General features: G+C 48.1%; 4 protein-coding genes across 10 annotated transcripts; 1 reads left to right on the forward strand and 3 right to left on the reverse strand.

Moving 5' to 3' along the window:
- Positions 1–183: 183 nt before the first annotated feature.
- pcyt1aa (phosphate cytidylyltransferase 1A, choline a) lies at positions 184–4,842 on the reverse strand. Of its 2 annotated transcripts, none has more exons than XM_047027337.1 (9): positions 4,688–4,842; positions 3,130–3,244; positions 2,945–3,044; positions 2,740–2,856; positions 2,380–2,531; positions 2,166–2,244; positions 1,943–2,085; positions 1,659–1,847; positions 184–1,553 (listed from the first exon to the last, which is right to left on the reverse strand). In XM_047027337.1, the coding sequence occupies exons 2-9, from the start codon at positions 3,238–3,240 to the stop codon at positions 1,347–1,349; spliced, it is 1,098 nt and encodes a 365-aa protein (XP_046883293.1). In that variant the 5' UTR covers positions 3,241–3,244; positions 4,688–4,842; the 3' UTR covers positions 184–1,346. The 2 variants fall into 2 exon arrangements, with proteins under 2 accessions (XP_046883293.1, XP_046883294.1); XM_047027338.1 differs by lacking the exon at positions 4,688–4,842 and adding an exon at positions 3,581–3,882.
- A 226-nt stretch (positions 4,843–5,068) lies between these two features.
- On the reverse strand, positions 5,069–8,434 carry LOC124473124 (stress-associated endoplasmic reticulum protein 1-like). Its single transcript, XM_047028398.1, has 3 exons — positions 8,186–8,434; positions 7,746–7,821; positions 5,069–6,447 (listed from the first exon to the last, which is right to left on the reverse strand). Exons 1-3 carry the CDS (start codon positions 8,267–8,269, stop codon positions 6,407–6,409), a joined length of 201 nt encoding a protein of 66 aa, XP_046884354.1. The 5' UTR covers positions 8,270–8,434; the 3' UTR covers positions 5,069–6,406.
- A 701-nt stretch (positions 8,435–9,135) lies between these two features.
- Positions 9,136–12,775, forward strand: selenot1a (selenoprotein T, 1a). Its single transcript, XM_047028106.1, has 6 exons — positions 9,136–9,336; positions 10,490–10,600; positions 10,863–10,989; positions 11,498–11,585; positions 11,725–11,890; positions 12,145–12,775. Exons 1-5 carry the CDS (start codon positions 9,197–9,199, stop codon positions 11,847–11,849), a joined length of 591 nt encoding a protein of 196 aa, XP_046884062.1. The 5' UTR covers positions 9,136–9,196; the 3' UTR covers positions 11,850–11,890; positions 12,145–12,775.
- LOC124472936 (glutamate-rich protein 6) lies at positions 12,301–18,150 on the reverse strand. 6 transcript variants are annotated; one of them, XM_047028103.1, is made up of 10 exons: positions 17,890–18,150; positions 17,557–17,758; positions 17,372–17,455; positions 16,928–17,088; positions 16,615–16,676; positions 16,189–16,439; positions 15,622–15,704; positions 15,305–15,460; positions 14,918–15,137; positions 12,301–13,860 (listed from the first exon to the last, which is right to left on the reverse strand). In XM_047028103.1, the coding sequence occupies exons 2-10, from the start codon at positions 17,746–17,748 to the stop codon at positions 13,606–13,608; spliced, it is 1,464 nt and encodes a 487-aa protein (XP_046884059.1). In that variant the 5' UTR covers positions 17,749–17,758; positions 17,890–18,150; the 3' UTR covers positions 12,301–13,605. The 6 variants fall into 6 exon arrangements, with proteins under 6 accessions (XP_046884059.1, XP_046884061.1, XP_046884058.1 ...); XM_047028105.1 differs by having other exon boundaries at positions 17,372–17,466; XM_047028102.1 differs by having other exon boundaries at positions 17,870–18,150.
- Positions 18,151–19,059: the final 909 nt, after the last annotated feature.

The following is a 19,059-nucleotide window of genomic DNA, read 5'->3' on the forward strand; positions in this document are numbered from 1 at the left end:
TGACTGTTCTATGCTTGAGCCTTTGACTCCAGATCAAGAGTTTCCAGGTTCAGACCCCCTGCTAACTGAACACATAATCAGGTGTGCTGAGACCTTGCAACCTGCTAATCTGCCTGCACCTGCAGAAGAACGTCCTGTCTTCCCAGAATCCTTTGCAACTGAACACGACACACAGACACCCACTGTAATTAACATCTTTATTTTTTGTTGCATTTGTGTTTTTTGTTCTTTTTTCTTGCATCATTCGTCTGGCCTGAACATTCAGGCTCCAGGACGTCCTCCTTCTGGATCCAGACCGTTGGAACTCCCACAAGTCAGAAGAACTGATCAGATGTTCCATAACATCAGACCAGTGAGATTTAAAAACGGATGGAATCCCATCCGTTATGGTTACAAGATTACCGGCTTTAAAAGAAGAATCTCCCCTGCCTGAGGAACACAGCCCCATGGTGACAGACAAGCCATGCCCTCAGCCTAGCATGTCCTTTAGCAACCGTGATTTGCCCCCGTGAACGTCTGATACCATCTTTAATATTCTTCCTAGAATTTGTCGTCCTATCAGATCTCCACAGTGCATAGGGAGGAGGGGCTAGTAGGAGGCGATCGGAGATTAACTATTTTGTTAAAATCATACAGATATATACACACACATTCGCTTTCTCTCCCCAGCTGTAGCACCCTGAACCCAGACAGACTCTGGTTCAGGAGAACCTTCCTCTTAGACAGTCTCCTCCTTCTCTTAGACAGTCTCTCCCCCTGTTAGTCTCTCCTTCTGTTAGACAGTCTCTCCAGAGGCATGCATGCACACACACTCACAAACACATGCGTGTGGACGAACACACACACACCCACCCTGGACAGCTGCTGTGGTCCTCCAGGGTGGGTCTGGAGCTCAGACAGCATATCCCACAATCCCCTGCTTCAACAAGTCTCTACAACATCATCACACATCTGGGTGACAGAGAACCTAACAGGAAGTGAGTGAGATCATCACATACAGGTGTGAATGAGGAAGTAACATGTAGGAAGTGAGAAAGTAACACAGGAAGTGAAATCCCAAACCCCCCCCCAACTTAACAAGTGGTTAAAATAAACATACAAAAAAATAAAGCGTAACTAAAAAACAAACTAAAATCAAGGGCGATCCATGTGAAGCGACTGGCTCTGGTTGCTGTGGTAACAACGGAACAACAAAAAGCGATCAGGGGAACACTATTAACAAACAACTGGCCCATGATTGGACGAGCTCTACAGGCATAATCCAACAAACTGGCTTGCGATTGGAGGATCTATGGCGTTGCTACCGGCAACAGAGGGCTAGGACAGAGAGAGGAGCCCCTCCCTCTTTAATCTTCGTCCTCGTCATCGTCATCCTCGCTGATGGGGTAACCACGGGCGACGTGGGGGGAGGGAGGGGGGGAGGTCTTGGTGAAGAAGGGGAGGCGGAAGGAGGGGGAGGGGGAGCGCTCCTCCCTGGTGGGGCTGCTGTTTGGGCTCTGCCTGGGGCTGATGGCCTGGAGCATACGGCCTCGACCCTCCTTCAACATGTGTTTCTGCAAGGGGGGGAGGGAGGATAATATGTCAAGAGGAATCAACTGCAACATTGTCTTTCTCCCTCTTTCTCGTACTGTGGCAGAGGTGAACAGAGTAGAGCTCACCAGCGCCCCCTCCGGACCAAACATCTGCAGGAAGTTGCCGATGAACTCCCGTGATTTCTCCTCCCACTTCTGAATGAGGTCGATGCTCTTCTCCTCCACCTTCTGGACAAACTCCTTGCTCTTCTCCTCAACATCTTTCACCTTCCTCTTCACCTTGTCCACGCGCTCCTGCAGGTGGTACTTCTTCTCCTGTGGTGGGGACAGACAGACAGATCCTCATTATTACATGGTCAGTTAAACATGATGATAATGCTGATGATGATAGTGCTGCTGAAGACGCGTACGTTGATGAAGCTGACGTTCAGCTCCTTGGCGGTGTACCCACGCTGCAGGTTGCGTCTCACGTACACATCGTAGTCTCGTACGATCCGTGTGATGATGTCAGAGGTGGAGATGCCCTCTGTCCTCTGGGTGGGAGCGAACATGCCTGGAGGTCAGAGGTCAGGGGTCACACCAGAGAGTCAGGGGTGGAGAGCTTGTTGCTATGGGTGCTGCTATGGTACCCACCCGCCTCTTTGATGTGCTTGTAAACGTCGTCACTTCCCGCTGAGGAGTATGGAATGTCGTCATGGGCAACAAAGTCGATCTAGAGAGGAGGGGCGGGGGGGGGTGTCAACAGAACAACATTGCATTCAAGACATGCAGGGTACACACACCTACACCTCGACAACACCTCTCTCTCTCTCTATGTTCATCACACTGCTCCAGCTCTCCCTCCTACCCGGTGCTTGGCCAGGAACTCTGGGGAGAGCGTCCAGGGGGCGTTCCTCACCACCTCGTCGATGTAGCGACAGTGGCTAACAGCATCATAGCGTTCGTCCTCATTCATGACCGTGAAGCCCTTAAACTGGTGTGTCAGGTCGTCACTACACACTGGGGGCGACACACACATACAGACACACACAGACAGGTTGAAAAGGTTAAAGGGTGAGTGTAGCTCAATCGTTACAGCATTAGACTTCTACATGAGTACATTACAGACAAAAGGGTAATTTTACATCTTACATCCTCTCACACACATTGACAAACACACACACTCACAAACACACACACACACACTCACAAACACCCCCCCCCCTACCTCCTACGATGAGGTGTGTGTTGGGGAACAGGCCCTTGGCCTGCATGAGGGCACGGGCGTGGCCGGAGTGGAACACATCGAAGATGCCGTCTGCGTACACCCTCACCGGCCTATCAGCTGAGAGAGGGCGGGACATGGCAGTGACTGACAGCTCCAGAGGGTGTGTACTGTGTGTGTGTGTGTACTGTATGTGTGTGTGTCTTACGTGGGGTGCCTCTCTTGGCCTCCTCCATGCTGACTCTCTGGTACGGCTTACAGTCTGCCGGCTCCAGCTCATCAGCAAACGGAGCAGGAAGCTTCAACCCCTGAACACACAGACACACGTGTAACGTGTTTTACAGGTGTGAACATCACATAACCCAGATCCTCTGCTCTCCCCTCCCCCATTACCACAGTGCATCTTGGGACTTTAACAGCTCTGTCTCTCTCCTCGGCCTCCCCGTTCGAACCCTCTCTCCTCCTCTTCCTGGACAGCTGCCGACTGGAAGTGTGGGCCTCCATCTTGCTGCAGGGGGTAAAGGTCACACACCAGAGATTGAATACACATGTGAAATGTATGTTGTTGGGTTGTTTGCGTTCCCGGCAGTTCCGCTTCTCTCCACGGGGTGGCGCCCTTGCTAATCATGTTCCCACAGAGAAGCAGGAACAAAGTGGCGGTGTGGCTGTCACTATTACATAACAGTCTGGAACATTCAACATGGGAGGTATTCAGCGCCTTTTAAAACCCTTTTACACACACACACACACACACACACGTCCACCTAGCATTCTGCTGCAACCGAGAGGGACAGATCTCTTGACTTGTTTACACCGCGTCGGCCCCGCCCCATTCCGTTCATACCGGAGCTAATAAGCAGTCGGCAGACACACTATGCGCTAGGAGTGTCCCCCGGTGTCCCCCGCCCGGGATACCGGCTAGTTCGGTCTGACTGCAGTGCAAAAGTCAAAACCGAGCCCATAAGTGACGTTACATTCTGCTGACTTCCAATATTGCTATTTAGCCTTTCTCTGTTTATCGGAGCAAGGAGAGCAACCAGCTACCTGACACTCCTGACACTATGTAACAAGCCTGTCATCCGTCTCCCTTTCTCTTTCCTCCCCCTCCCCTTTACCCTCCATCACCCATTCTCTCCCCCCCCCCCCCCCCCCCCCCCCCACCCTCTCTCCGTCCTCCACTTGGCTCCGTTTAAAGGGGGCGCATAGCGTGTAAGATTTACATCCGTTCGTAACGGGGTCGGTTGCTATAATGGGATTGTGCAAGGGCGACACGAGCTACTGCAAAGTCATTCCTCTGATCTGAAGATAGAAACACACTGTTCTTGTTGCTCTTTAACACCTCTCACACACTCTCTCTCTCACACACACACACACACACACACAATCATCCCTGCTGTGTCATATGCGATCTGGCCTCTGAAAGGGAAATTGAGGACTGAAAGTGGTTGGTGGGCTGGTGACTTGCTTTACTCTGTTAACAACACCATCCACATTCAACCTTACCCTGAGTCCATCACCAGAAGGAAATGAAAGGATCGGGAGATTCCGTTCTTATCGACACGTAGTTTAGTTTAGCTGACAGTGATCTGGCCGAGCAGCTGTCGGGTTATTTGGCCCCGGCTAGCAGGTCTGTCCCAGGGTTAGTTATTAAAGCTTCACCGGGCGTCCTACGTAAACCAGCGGTAACCACAACTCAACGACGGGATAGCTGACTTTAAAGACTTTACAGTGTCTCCAAGTAGCTAGCTACCTGGATGTTTAGTGAAACTAATGACATTACTTAAAAATTACATGTAATTGCAACACCTCTGTCTGAATGAAAACGACCGTACCGTAGCTAGCTAGGGTTAGCTAACTAACGTTAGATTGTTCAACTTCCAACTACAAATACGCGAAATGTGACATGTTGGTTGGCAAGATGTTAGCTAGATAGGCTAGTTAGTTAACTCACCAGCACCGACAATCGATTTAAATAACTAACGAAAGGATCGGTGTTTCTTGGAGAATTATTGAGCCGCTGGTTTATCCTCGAATCTAAAGCAGCGGTTCGAGTCTCCGGTAGTCAGACTAGCTTACTGCCCTCCGTGAACTACAACACCCACTCTTCTACGAAATTACGTGGCTGTCAGAAAGTACATTCCGGTTCCTTAAGGATAAAACCCGTGCTGCCCCCTTGCGACAATTCTGGTGTATTTTTGCTTGATGGAAAAATTATTTTGAAGCCACAGAATAATAAATAAAACGAAAAGACAAGTTTAATACATAAAAAGGTACGTCCTTGTGGTTGTAGTATAGCCTACTCTGAAGTAAACAAAACAATAGTCAGTACAGGCAGGTTTGTCATCAATCACGTTTTTATTAAATTTCCCTCGTCAGTCACTGCCAGCAAACGCAGATTGTTATGCACAACACATCAATCTGTCATTTATTTACATATTAACCCATCTCCACATTGTTGGTGAGACATAACTTCATGTGTCCCTGGAGGCCAATGCAGCTGTCCAAGACTCCATCACACAGGCATCTCTAAAGGGATGATTCCATAATCATCTTTCTGGAATATTTAACATTTCAAAACATATTTCCCAGCTTGAGTTTAGATCTGCTATATCTATGAAGCAGTCTGATTGACTGTAGAAATAAGACATATAAGAAAAGATTTGAAGGCAGCATTAAATAATCACAGAAGTATAAAGCGGAGAAATGTAGAAATCTTAACATTGTACTGGAGTCCGATGTTGAATCGTTGGCAACTAAAGGACCTGTGACCTGTTAGAGCCGTCTAACCCTGTACCACCTAAACCTGAAGAAAAACTCAACAGAAAAACTGGGCCCGCAAACCAAATTAAGTAAGACACATTGTTCGTTCTGTCTGACAGTACAGTGACTAGATTAGAGTAGGTCATTACAGCACAGTGACTAGATTAGAGTAGGTCATTACAACACAGTGACTAGATTAGAGTAGGTCATTACAACACAGCAGTAGAGAGCTGGGACTTCTCCACCAGTAAGGGAATGGTTTCAAGATGGCAGCTGTGCCAAGGTTGTCACCGAGCATCAGCTGTAAGAGAAGCTAGGCATGGTCTGGTCTGGCCTGGTTTGGCATGGCCTGGTTAGTTCTTGAACTAAGGCACCTAGACGGAATGGCTTGGAAGATTCAGAGCTAGCTAACAAAAGAAAATCCATTGAAAGAACATTTTCAATGAACAAAAAAAAAATGAAAGAAATGTTTCAAATAAACAAATGAAGGAGAAGAAGTCAGTGAAAGTGCAAGACAGTAGCTGGTCCTCTGACTGGTAGACTTCACAACACTCTGCTGATAAGACTTGGAGGTGGCAGGGCGAGGTGGAGCTGGGGTTCTGTTGGGAACATGGTTCAGGGGGTGGAACTGGGGTTCTGTCAGGAACAGGGTTCACCGGGTGGAACTGGGGTTCTGTCAGGAACAGGGTTCAGGGGGTGGAGCTGGGGTTCTGTTGGGAACAGGGTTCAAGGGGTGGAGCTGGGGTTCTGTCAGGAACAGGGTTCAGGGGGTGGAACTGGGGTTCTGTTAGGAACAGGGTTCAGGGGGTGGAACTGGGGTTCTGTCAGGAACAGGGTTCAGGGGGTGGACCATCGGGGGTGGGGGGATACTGAGTGGAATGAACACAGTAGTGATGTCATCGCTGTTGTCCTACATCCCCATGCGGATACTCTGGATGATCTGGAAAATAGCTAGAGAAGGGGGGGGACAAGTGGAAGGAGGGAGAGGGCAGAAGAGGGGGGAGGGAGGGAGAGGGCAGAAGGGGGGGGGAGGGAGGGAGAGGGCAGAAGAGGGGGGGAGGGAGGAGGAGGGAGGGAGAGGGGACAAGGAGGAAGAGAGACAAATTCACATGTTTAGTACAAGTTGAACCAGTCACCCTGCACTCTCTCTCTCACATACACACAGATAAACAGAGCACAGGCACCACTCCTAGAACACACACCCTGTGCCCCTCAGAGCCAAGCAGGGTGAGCCAACACACACACACACGTGTCCCTGACTATGCTGGTCAGCTGGCCCTCTCCTGCCAGGCAGACAAGACCAGCAGTCTTGTGACACCTCCACACCAATAGGCACTTGACTGGTCAGGGTTAGGGTTAACCCTGGTCATAGCAACTTCCAGTTGAATACAGACAGCTGAAGTAAACAAGGAAGGAGAAGAGGAGACTGAGATGAAGAGGAGACGTAGGAGAGGAGATGAGCGGGTGAAGGGATGAGGTGGTGAGGAGATGAGGGGGTGAGGAGATGTAGGAGGCGAGATGCGGGGGTGAGGAGATGGAGGAGAGGAGATGAGGGGGTGAGGGGAAGAGGGGGTGAGGAGAGGAGGAGGGGAGATGCGGGGGTGAGGAGATGGAGGAGAGGAAATGAAGACCAAGCAGTGCATGGAACATGTCATTATAAAGACCGAGCAGTGCAACAGTGGAAAATGCTGATGAGGCATTTCTGTGTAAATGATTACGAAGATTTGCCACAAGGCCGAGCGAGGGGCTTATCAGCTACCTGTGAGAGAACACCTGCTGGCATCTGATATCACTCAGACCACCACAACTCTACATATGCACAAACAAGACATTTAGTGATGCAAGATGTGGTTTAACTGACCAACACAGATACAATGCTGTTACAGGTGTAAAGGCCGTGTACTGGAACAAACCTCGTTTGTGCATAGGTCGAGTTAGGGTTGTGGTGGTATTTCTTTCAGTATTCTCTAGACCAGTGGTTTTCACCCTGTCCTGCATGTTTTAGATGTTTCTTGGCTCAAACACACCTGATTCAAATGCATGTTCGTTACCAGGCTTCGACAGAGCTAGATAACGACCCCTTTATTTGAATCAGATGTGTTGGTGCAGGGAAACATCTAAATCATCCAGGGCAGGGGTGCCCTTAGGACAGGGTTAAGAACCACTGCTCCCGAGTCTAGACAGTCTTGTGAGATGTTAACGAGGCCACCGGACCGTACATCCAACTGTGATCTAAAGTGGAGTCTCACCTGATCCGCACACCACGAAGATGAACAGCGCCAGCAGCCACGGCCCAACCGCTACCTTGTCGTCCGTAGCGTTTCTCTGCGAACAGTTGGGGTTTGCTAAATGTGTACGCTTACAGTTTTATACAATCAAAACTTAGATATCTAACATTAATAAACAGAACTGCACTGGAGTGTAGACCACATGACGAACCGCCTGGAATAGATTCACTTAACTTAGCTAGCTCTAGCTAACTAGCGTCTGGGTACGTAGCATATGCTGTAAACTTGGTTTACAAGGTGTACACAGGTGATCGTGAAAAGTGAGTTCGCTAGCTGGGCACCAAATCCTAATACATAACCCTAGTTCCCAAATCATTGTGGATCTTTTGAAGGGATTTGAATACATGGCTAGCTACAGTAGGTAGTACCGGGACACTGGAGAAAAGGGGAATCTATCTTACCGTGGATTTGGCTACATTGCCTCTTAACGTGATGTTCTTGCTATGTTTCTCGTTAGCCATGCGAATTCGCTGTTTGGCAACCATCTTTCAAAGTGGACTACAGAATCTGTCAGAATTTTTTTTTTTTAAGTTGGTTATTCTATCCTTTCGCCGAAAATCATACAGCTCTTTTGCTACCGATTTACTGAAGGAGAATAAAAGCAGTGCAAATGTATACGTATACAGTTTTTAACCCCGCCCGCACCGGAAACCCGCATGTCTCACTTCCAGTGCCTATCTCTCTGCCGCCCAGTCATTGAGTATTTACTGCTCTTTCTATGGGCCCTCATTTCTGGAGTAATGTTATGATCAGATTTGGCTAGTTCACTGTAGCAAACTTCATGGCACTCGAAATGTTCCCCACATTTATAAGTGGTCAAACGAATTTATTAGAGGGTTTTCACAGTCTCAACCCAGGCAATATAGACCCATGGCCTAACTAATCACTGATGGATTATTAACTGAATCAATCACGGTTTGTTTGTGACATACTGACATACAAACTGTCATGATGCATAATTTGTATCCAGGAATTTCTTTTAAAATAGTATCTTCTGGTTTACATGCAGGCTTACATGGGAATATGATAAATGTTTGCAGTGGACTTATTTGGGCCAGGAATTGGCTTCTTTTTTTTTTTTTTGCAATGTTGAGTTTGAGACTTGTTTTCCACCAGAAATGCCATCACTGTTAACTTACCTTTTTATTGTGAAGAATAAACTAAAACACAAACTTTTCTATTGTGATCAGACTGTATAGTTCAGGTGCAGTATAGTTCAGGTGCATTATAATTTAATAAACGTTCATATTCCACTTAACCACATGGTCGGTTGAGGTAAGGTGTATTTAATATCCATGGTTAGTCGACTTCATGCGACTTTGGCTCCTCCTCTCGGCCAATGATTTCATATGCGAGCAGTACAACCGCCAGAGCTCAGTTAGTGGGGGAGGCGAGCGAGCAATCGAGGCAGAATGGCGAAGAGCTGGTTACCCATGTCGCTCCTCTTTCTGGGGGTTTTCTCACTGTACTGCGCCGCGTCAGCTGATCACAGCGGTGTCAAGAAAATGAAGATGCAGTTTGCAACAGGCCCGCTACTTAAATTCCAAATTTGGTGAGTAAACTCTCTCAGAGAAACGCCGTGCTTTTAGCGTGTAGTTTAGCTAACCTAGCTAGAAGCTATTTTGGTTAGCTCGTTTTGTATCTATAGAGTAGCTCTGACGGAGAAGCGTCCTGCTTCAGACGAATTTGAGCATTTGCTGAATTTGTATCGGATTTTATTTTCAGGAGCATAGATTCACAGAGTATGCACCCTTCCTAAACCATGTAGCCATTTACTGTTGAATAGATTGTTAAATCAGTTTAAAACAATGCGCCCCGCCTGGCTGGCCCCTGAGAATTTAAACCAAAGGTTCCAAAGTAGCGTACGACAGAATTACATGTTATGTCGCTCCGTACGCATGAAGAGGAGCCTTGAAATTACATTATCTTGTGATATAAGTAAACACTTGATTTGATCTTGGATTTATGTAGAACGTCCATCAAGATTCAGTGATTTTGCTGTTTGTTGAATTATTTACCAATCAAATTGCTTTACCGGAATTGAAGACGCCATTAGCTTAGTTATGAAGCAAACGTGAGTAGACATTCAAATGAAGTAGCTAAACATCCTGGCCCTTTCCGGTGCTATAGTGGCGCTTGTTAAACATCATTCTCGGTTGCGAGAACGCCTAATGGCATATCTTTGTAATTGAATAACGTTTGTAGGTGAAGGGTTGAAGACGTGATGCTCGTGCTACTTCCCCTGTCAATTGGATAACTAATCCCGATTTGTTTGCCATGCTGGTTGAACGGTTGGATTACCATGTAGCACTCATAACCATGGAATGGGATTATCTGACCTAGGTGGGTGTACTGATGTGTCCAGGGTCAATCCCGCGAGAGCCTATTTTGTTTTGTTTTATTGTCATTAAACCTCTGTTCAGACCGCTCAGTGTGCGTGACAGGACTGTTGCCCCATGCCTTCTTGCTGAAAGGAAACGTCACTAGTGTAACCTGGAGGCCTGTGGAGCTACCAGGTGGCTATGTGTGTTTGGGGTTGTTTGTGACCAACTGTGGAATCTAGCCTTGCCCCTGAGGACTGGGGGTGTGTGTGAGTGTATTTCAGGTGTGTGTGAGAAAGTTCTCGTCCGCTGCTCCACTGACTTGCCTTGTGCCTCCTGTCTCTTGCCTCCTGTCTCTTGCCTCCTGTCCCCTGCCTCCTGCAGCATCTCCTGAGGGTACAAGCGGGTGTTTGAGGAGTATACGCAGGCCCTGTACCAGCGCTACCCAGACATCCGTATCGAAGGAGAGAACTACCTTCCTCTCCCCCTCTACAGGTGAGAACTACCTTCCTAACAACACCCCGTATCAGTATAGTCTCACACACACACACACACACACACACTCTCCCCTGCTCCTCCCTTGTGTGTGTGTGTGTATTCCAGCTGGGAGGGTTTTCGGTACTGACTGTATTTCATACAGCAACAGTCCACCTCAAACACTGGAGGCCACATCCTCTTATAGAAAGTTACTGAACTGCTTATTGAAGTGGTCAGCTGGTCTGGACATGTTAACAGCCGTCCCACTCTCCCCCTCCAGACACGTCGCTTCCTTCCTGTCTGTGTTCAAACTGGCTGTGATTGGCCTGATCCTGGTGGGAAAGGACCCCTTCACCCTGCTGGGCATGCAGGCCCCCGCTGTCTGGGTCTGGGGCCAGGAGAACAAGGTGAGGGGCAACAGGCCTGTGTCTGGGGCCAGGAGAACAAGGTGAGGGGCAACAGGCCTGTGTCTGGGGCCAGGAGAACAAGGTGAGGGGCAACAGGCCTGGGTCTGGGGCCAGGAGAACAAGGTGAGGGGCAACAGGCCTGGCTGGGGCAGGAAGATACACATAGTTGTTACCCTTGGGATGTCATTAACACCCTTGTCCCTTGGCTGTCTATGTAGGTGTCCATGGTAACAGCAGCTGAGTGTGGGCAAGGGTACCAGTACATTAGGGCTTAGGAGTCCCAGCTCTCTCTCTTACACACACACACACACTTAAATACACACACACCCTCCAGTGTTGCTGCTGTTTGTAGGCATTAACATTGAGGCTCCACATTCCAGCCAGTTGCTCTGGACTGAGCGTGCTCACTTTAGGCCTGGTCAGTGGAGCTCAGCCATGAAACCACAGCGTTTACAAATATGCCTGTGTTTGAAATGGTATTCACTACCTTGTGGTCCTTGTGTTTCAGATCTATGCCTGTATGATGGTGTTCTTCCTCAGTAACCTGATAGAGAACCAGTGCATGTCCACGGGGGCGTTTGAGATCACCCTGAATGGTAGGAACCTGCCATGATGCCTTCCATGATCCACTTCCTGTCTGCTAGGGTTGGGGTCATGTTCTACTTCCTGTCTGATACGCCCTGTCATTACTGGAGGAAGTGTCCTCACTGTGTGTGTGTGTGTGTGTGTGTGCAGACGTGCCGGTGTGGTCCAAACTGGACTCTGGTCACCTGCCCTCCATGCAACAGCTGGTCCAGATCCTGGAGAACGAGATGAAGATGAACGTTCCTATGGATACGCTGGCACCCCCCCGCTCCTAACCCCATCCTCCTCTCCCGGGGCCAGCCCGACACCCCTCCATGTATGTCCTCCCCTCCTCTTATCTACTCCTCTCTACTTCCCCCCCTCTCCTTCTGCTCTCTCATTCCTCCTCCGCCGCTCCTCTTATCTACTCCTCTCTACTTCCCCCCCCTCTCCTTCTACTCTCTCATTCCCCCTCCATCTTTTGAGAGAGTTTACCTAGAACAAGCATATTGGACTAGACTTGTAATCTAATTTACATCTGATTTTCTCTCTTTCCCCCTCCTCCCGAGAGGGGTCTCCTTCCCTCCCCAGGTGTGAGGTGTGTGTGTGTCTTGCAGGGCAGTGAGGTGATGTTTATGAAGGTCTGAGCTGAAGGCAGGAAGACTGCTGGCCCAGACTGGATGCCCTCATCACTCCTCGCCACGCCCCTTAGAGATGCCACGCCCCTCACCCGGACCAGGGTGCTTGGCAACCGCGGCAGCCATCTTGTCGTTCTATTCTACCACTGCAGATTGTTCATCCAGTTGCAATAAACACAGGACCCCGTTCCAAACCCCCAAACTCCACTACACCCTGTATACTCGTCCTGGTCGGAGGACATTCCTCAGACCCCCAGAAGGACGCGGGGTATAGGGCCCAGGGTTGTGTTTGGAACGGGGCCAGACTGATGTTGAGACGGAGGTTGGTTCCTTCTGAGACTGCCACCGTCTCAGCTGATCCATGTTCTCACCCCACAGAGCCACTGTGTCTAGTTGAACTGTTCCTTGTCTTAATTTAACCTTAATCCTCATCATATAGAGCCTTGTCCTGCATCATCTGATAAGTCTAAATCTAAAAATCCTGTTCTAATTTCATTACTGAATTTATTGTGATTTTTATATTTGTTTTGAGTAGCTTGAAGTGATGGTTTAAAACGATTAATAAAAAGGAGTAAATCTAAAAAGTTGTTGTTTATGTTTATAAAGTTACTCTTGTTTTTCCTGTTGAGCTGTTAGGTCTAAACCTCATGTTAACATCAGTAGGCTAGCTATTTCGATGGTTGGTGACATCAGCAGATAAAGTAGCAGTAAGTAGCACTACATCAGTAGTAAAGGCTAGCTTCATCAGTTGGCTAGCTCGGTGAGAAGACTAACTTCATAATTTGCTTAGCTAGGTGAGAAGGCTAGCAAGCTCAGTATCTAGCATTAGTTAGTATCCTAGCTAGCAGCCATCTGTTCAGACTTCTACTTCAGCTCCACGGATTGTATTAGAAAGGCTAGTTTAGCCTCCGGATCCTGGTCCTTGCCCAGGGCAGGCCATGTGAAGCCTCCATCATCTGAGATGTTCAAAGAGGATTAGGCCAGATTGGTTAATCCCTCAGTCTCTGAGAGCAGCAAAGCTTTGATGTCATTGTGTTCTGGTCTGAGCCTTCTGTTGCTCCTTCAGTCATGAACATTGAGACTCTGGTGAAGGTTAGCACTGTACCACTCTCTGGGGTTACTTTATTAATGTACATAGTTTCATGAATATGACAATTTCAAGGCCCATTGGTGGAAAACTTTGGTTTGACTTGTTCAAAACTAAGTCAACGGCTGTGACGAACTAACAAATGCAAGGAGACAGATCCATATTAGTGATAAAGTAGTAGTAGTTTGTTAGTAATTGTGTAAACCTGTGTTTCACCATCATTCTCATATTTTGTTACTTTTTAGATTCTGTTGCTACAGGTGAAGAGTGTCTTCTACTTCTATGAAACACACACACTCTCACACACACGCTCACCCTCTCACACGCTCAGAGGAGGTCCTGTAGGCAGGTGTGGATGAAGGCCCTGTCTCCCTGACTCAGAGTGCAGCTTCTCTCCAGGAGCCTGTGTACCAGGGTCCTGAGACTGGGGACCCAGCGGGGCCGGGGGCTGAAGGGGGTCTGCAGGCACCGCTGAAGACGCCTCAGACCCAGATGGACCCCAACCCTCCCGGCCAATAGGAGAAGCTCCTCCCTGGATGTGGGTGGGCTGTGTGGAGGCCCCGCCCCCCTAGGCTCTGGAAGCTGGAGGTATGGCCATAAGCATAAAGGCTTGATATGTTTCAAAGTCAAACTCAAAGGCTGTATGTTTGTAGCAGTGGGGAACTGTCAGGGCCTTCTAGGCCCTCAGAGAGGACCTAATGTATTCAAAAAATATATGTTTTTAAAGTAATCTGTTTTAATTGTATTTCCGCTGCGAAATATTCTATTTTAGTTAATCTTATTTTTATTTTACTGTTGCTTTCTTTTTCTACGGGTACACTTGCATTTTGAGATTCATGTTGTTTAATTGTAACTTGCTTAACTACATGCTCTTATGGTTCTTGCCTTTGGCACTTATTTTTTGGTGGTTCACAATGTGTGCTTTTTGTTTTGGCTACCCACAATGCTTTGGGGCTATCTTGTGGTTATTATCAGTGACCTATGCACTTTGTAAAGCTCTCTCTTGGAAGTCGCTTTGGATAAAAGCGTCTGCTAAATGTAAATGTAAATTCATAAATTTGAATTTACATTTACAATATCAATCCATAAATTGACAATGTTTCTGAAATAAACCCTTCAATCCTGCCCTATTCAGTTTATGTTGTAATGTGAAGAGTTAAATGAAAAAATCCTGTTTTGTCACCCTATCAGAATTTTGCTGCCTCCGTTGTTGGGAGGAAAATGCTATGCAGCTAGCTCTGTGATTGGTGGTCAAGCTATGAATTTTACAGAGGGCCGCTTGATAGAAATTCAATGAAAGACTCATTTCCATTGACAGTAAAATTGACCAATCATATCTTCCCTCTAAATGGGTGGGCCTTGTTATCGCTAACTTTATGTTATAGTGTTTTGCAGAAGGACCGGTCAATCTGTAGGTACCAACGCAACATCATTGTGCACAATTACGTGAATAGTGCCTCAAGGGCTGGCTCAAATAGTGCCTAATGACTAACACTATTTCATGTAGGCCTTAATGCTGTGCGCGCAGTATCTTGTGTTTTTTTCCCGACGAGTCATTTAGGTCAGAGGGCCAGGGTTTACGAGTCACGGTTCGCTACTGGTTCGTAGTGGTGTGTGTGTGAGCTGGGTCCAGGCTGACCTGCCCCCCAAGGCGAAGCGTCGCCTGGCAGCCCCCAGACAGGAAGCGGAGGCAGAGCTGTTTGTTGCCCAGCACACGGAGCCCCAGGCTGGGGTTGAGGGACAGGAACAGGGGCCTCATGGAGACAGGGGGGGCGGGCCCCGGGGGCCCCCATGACCAGCGCCTGAGTCTGGAGCCTGTCTCACTCACACACTCACCTCCAGTCATGCCCAGGCTCAGCCTGATACACGCACACGCACACGCACACACACACATACACACACACACACACACAAGTACACAGGTACACACACAGGTACACACACAGCAGATACCACAATCTTCGTCAGGAAATCGTCTAGGCACCTCTTCCTGTTCTATCGATTGGACGGACAACCAATCACCTACCAGACACTGCCGTTACTGTGGTAACAAGTGGCTCTGCCGTCAGAGTGGAACAGGGCCCTGATTGGCTGCTGGTTGGGGGTGTGGTCATCGTAGACTACGCACACCCTCCGTACTCCGTCGACCAGTAGGATCAGGGCAAGCAGGCCGGAGGGGTAGCTGCCGTTGCCGTGGTGATAAGGACGGATACGGCTATCAAGAGTGACACTCACACACTCATATACACACACATCCATACACACCTTCACACACACATCCATACACACACACACCTTCACCCTTTGACCCCTCCCTGACAGGCTGTGAGAAGAGAGGGATACAGGATCTGGGCGGAGCCGTCAGGGAAAGCTGTGAGGAACAGCCCCCCCCTGGAGTAAGACCTCTGCATCACCACTGCCCCAACCTGCACACACAGCATGATACACACACGTATATATATACACACAGCATGATACACACTATATACTGTATATATACACACACCATGATACACACTATATACTGGATATACACACACACCATGATACACACTATATACTGGATATATACACACACACACATATATATATATATATACACACACCATGATACACACTATATACTGTATATATACACACACACACATATATATATACACACACAGCATGATACACACTATATACTGTATATATACACACACACCATGATACACACTATATACTGTATATATACACACACACCATGATACACACTATGATACACACTATATACTGTATATATACACACACCATGATACACACTATATACTGTATATATACACACACACACACATATATATATACACACACACCATGATACACACTATATACTGTATATATACACACACACACACATATAAATATACATACACGTCCTGACTCTGAAAGAAAGAGGAGTGTAGACTGCAGCACCTGAAGACCACCAGGGTAGGAGAGGCCGAACTGGGAGTTCTGCTGGTCCAGACCAGGACCAGGGTCCAGACCAGGCCCAGGGTCCAGACCAGGAGCAGGGCCCAGACCAGGAGCAGGGTCCAGACCAGGAGCAGGGGCTGTAGTCCTAGGGGCAGACCTGGGGGCAGACCTGGACAGCAGGTAGCTGAGGGTCCTGGAATGAGGAGCACCTGGGACACAGGTAAGCAGGCTGTCACAATGACACACACGTACACACACACACACACACACACACACATGTATACACACACATGTATACACACAGGCAATTACACACATTTTGTGAGAAACAAAACACACATGCCTACAAACACACAACGTGTAGTGTGGTGTGTGTGTGCTCACTGGTGTCTACAGGTAAATGGGAGTTGTCCTGGAAGAGAAGTTCTCGATCCACTTCCTGCTTCCTGTGTGGAAATAGAGAGCACATGACATCAAAAACAAGTTAATATGACAACCAGGCCCAAGTCCAACAACAGATGTGAACCACAGCGCTGGGACATATTCATATCTGGAGCAGGGTGATATTTAAATTCATAATTGTGTGTGGTTTTTGTTTAGTTTCCTTCAGAACCTCAGGTGCTACCCAGCACCCAGCATCAACCGAACACGCTAGTGTGGCCCCCTGTTTGACCTCCCCATGCTAGGCCACTCCCACCTATGCGCCTCCCTCTCTTGGGCCTGTAGCTCCGCCTCCTCCTCCCTGGTTGGCTGGCTGTCCGCCGGGGGTGTGGTCTCCCGGGTTGCTGTCCTCAGAGATGGGAGTCTCTCATGAGTTAGCATCTCACACAGCTGCTGGTGCTGGGAGCAGCAGAAGAGCTGGAGACAGGGGGGGGGGGGGGAGAGGGAGGGGGAGGGAGGGAGAGAGAGAGAGAGAGAGAGAGAGAGAGAGAGAGAGAGAGAGAGAGAGAGAGAGAGAGGGAGAGAGGGAGAGAGGGAGAGAGGGAGAGAGGGAGAGAGGGAGAGAGAGAGGGAGGGGGGGGAGGGATAAAATAGATAGGAGATGAATGAAAAACAGGGTACACAGTGATCATTTTTATCATGGACCTTATCAAGCCTCACCTGCCCTCCACCAGCCTCACTTCACCTCCACCAGCCTCACCTGAGGCTGCTCCAGGCCCATCAAGTCCAGGGGGGGCTGGGCCTCCTCCCCGCAGGCCTCACACACCACCAGACGCTCTGGACGCTGTGGACATACTGGTCAGAGTAACCACATCTCAGGTGCAGGGGATGCTGGGTAATGTAGTTTGCTGGAGGGAGGAGGGGATGCTGGGTAATGTAGTTTACCTGAGACGGGAGGGAGCATGGGATGCTGGGTATTGTAGTCTCCCTCTTGTACCTCAGGACCCCCGGCCTTCCAGAGCAAGGTGCTGGCCTGCTCCTGCCTGAGTCCAGATCTCCTCTTGGCTGCTCCCCTGCGCAGAGCATGACATCCTTTCCTGCCCGCCATCTTGAAGCGAGGGCAGCTTCGTACTCCATGGCAACACCTCTGAGAGTGACAGATTTAGACCAACTCACACACACACACACATATACACACACACACACAGTGACCCACATACACACAAATACAGTGGCTCACACAGACACACACACTTACCCACAGACACCTAACCCTACCGTGTTAGGCCACCCTAGACAGCCATGCCCCACTGTGGCTTCAACAGGAGGTGAGTAGTGACAGAACCCCTGTCTCTCTCTCTCTCTCTCTCTCTCTCTCTCTCTCTCTCTCTCTCTCTCTCCTGCTGTTGACAGTAACCTTGGAGACGGCTATAGTTGTCCAGGGCTACCTGGTCTAGTGTACCTGGTCTGTTTGCCAATCTCAGTATGACAGGTAACCAACACAAATCTGGTCAGTGACTTCCTAGTAAATCACTTCTTCTTTCCAGTTTAACGGCAGATTGCTGCCATCATTAAGAGTGGGAGACGAGTTTGCCCCCACCTACTGTTTGGGAGTGTGTGGTGCGTTGGCAAGTCAATATATATATTTTTTTTATAACTTGATTTGAGGTCAAAAGTAGATGGATGTTGCCCGCTAGATCCAATAGCCTTATTAATGAGCTCATCTACTCTTAACTCATGTATGTTCTACCAGAACAATCTTGAACTGAATCTGGAACGGGAACACCAACCGTCTCTTGCTTGCGTGTAAAAAGGTCTATACAAATACATTTAATTTTATTTGAACAAATGAGAATTGACCAAAGGTGAAAAAAACATCGCTTGGCAAACTACGGATATAACTGTTAGAATCATATTTTCAATCTCAAAATGTTTAACACAGTTCATCTGGCCTTAACTGTTCCCATACTTTCGTTTTCAATAGGCTGTCTGTCCGCCTTAAACCTCTGTAATATTTTCAGCTGGGAAACAAGTGACGACTTAAACGTGATAGGTCGTTTATTCTAAGGTCAACATGAGAGGCGGGGCAATACAAGCATACACATGCGTTTTAGGGGAATAGTAGTAGGCTATAACTAAATAATAATTATCCTTCCTAATGGGTCAGTTTTTAGGCTTTATACATTTCTATATAATAGGCCTATGCTTGGGTTTTCTGTTGCCGATCGGAAAAGGTGAGTTTAAGCGGAGGCAAACTGGTAGAAAACTGCATTTCGGAGAAAGAGAAAGCGAATTTTTTTTTCCGTCAAATCTAACCCTACATAATTTATTCTTATTCAACGGGTTTTAACGACCTCGAAGTGTGATTGTCTGAGTAATAACTGTGGTATGAAGCCATTGATAAAACCATATATATATGGTTATATATGGTATATACTTTCTATATGT

Source organism: Hypomesus transpacificus, chromosome 10 (genome assembly GCF_021917145.1).
Source record: "Hypomesus transpacificus isolate Combined female chromosome 10, fHypTra1, whole genome shotgun sequence".
NCBI lineage: Eukaryota > Metazoa > Chordata > Actinopteri > Osmeriformes > Osmeridae > Hypomesus > Hypomesus transpacificus.

Bases quoted from the DNA above. Each gene is read 5' to 3' on its own strand.
- LOC124473124 (XM_047028398.1), bottom strand. From the start codon at position 8,269: ATGGTTGCCAAACAGCGAATTCGCATGGCTAACGAGAAACATAGCAAG. The intron at 7,822-8,185 runs GTAAGATAGATT...AACTGTTCGCAG, and splicing joins GCAATGTAGCCAAATCCACG to AGAAACGCTACGGACGACAA. The intron at 6,448-7,745 runs GTGAGACTCCAC...CCCCTTCTCTAG, and splicing joins CTTCGTGGTGTGCGGATCAG to CTATTTTCCAGATCATCCAG.
- LOC124472936 (XM_047028099.1), bottom strand. From the start codon at position 17,829: ATGTGGGTCACTGTGTGTGTGTGTGTATATGTGTGTGTGTGTGTGAGT. The intron at 16,677-16,927 runs GTGGGAGTGGCC...ATTTCCACACAG, and splicing joins CAAGAGAGGGAGGCGCATAG to GAAGCAGGAAGTGGATCGAG. The intron at 13,861-14,917 runs GTCAGCCTGGAC...CCATACCTCCAG, and splicing joins CGCTTCGCCTTGGGGGGCAG to CTTCCAGAGCCTAGGGGGGC.
- pcyt1aa (XM_047027337.1), bottom strand. From the start codon at position 3,240: ATGGAGGCCCACACTTCCAGTCGGCAGCTGTCCAGGAAGAGGAGGAGA. The intron at 3,045-3,129 runs GTAATGGGGGAG...CTGTGTGTTCAG, and splicing joins AAGTCCCAAGATGCACTGTG to GGGTTGAAGCTTCCTGCTCC. The intron at 2,532-2,739 runs GTAGGGGGGGGG...TGTCGCCCCCAG, and splicing joins CACACACCTCATCGTAGGAG to TGTGTAGTGACGACCTGACA.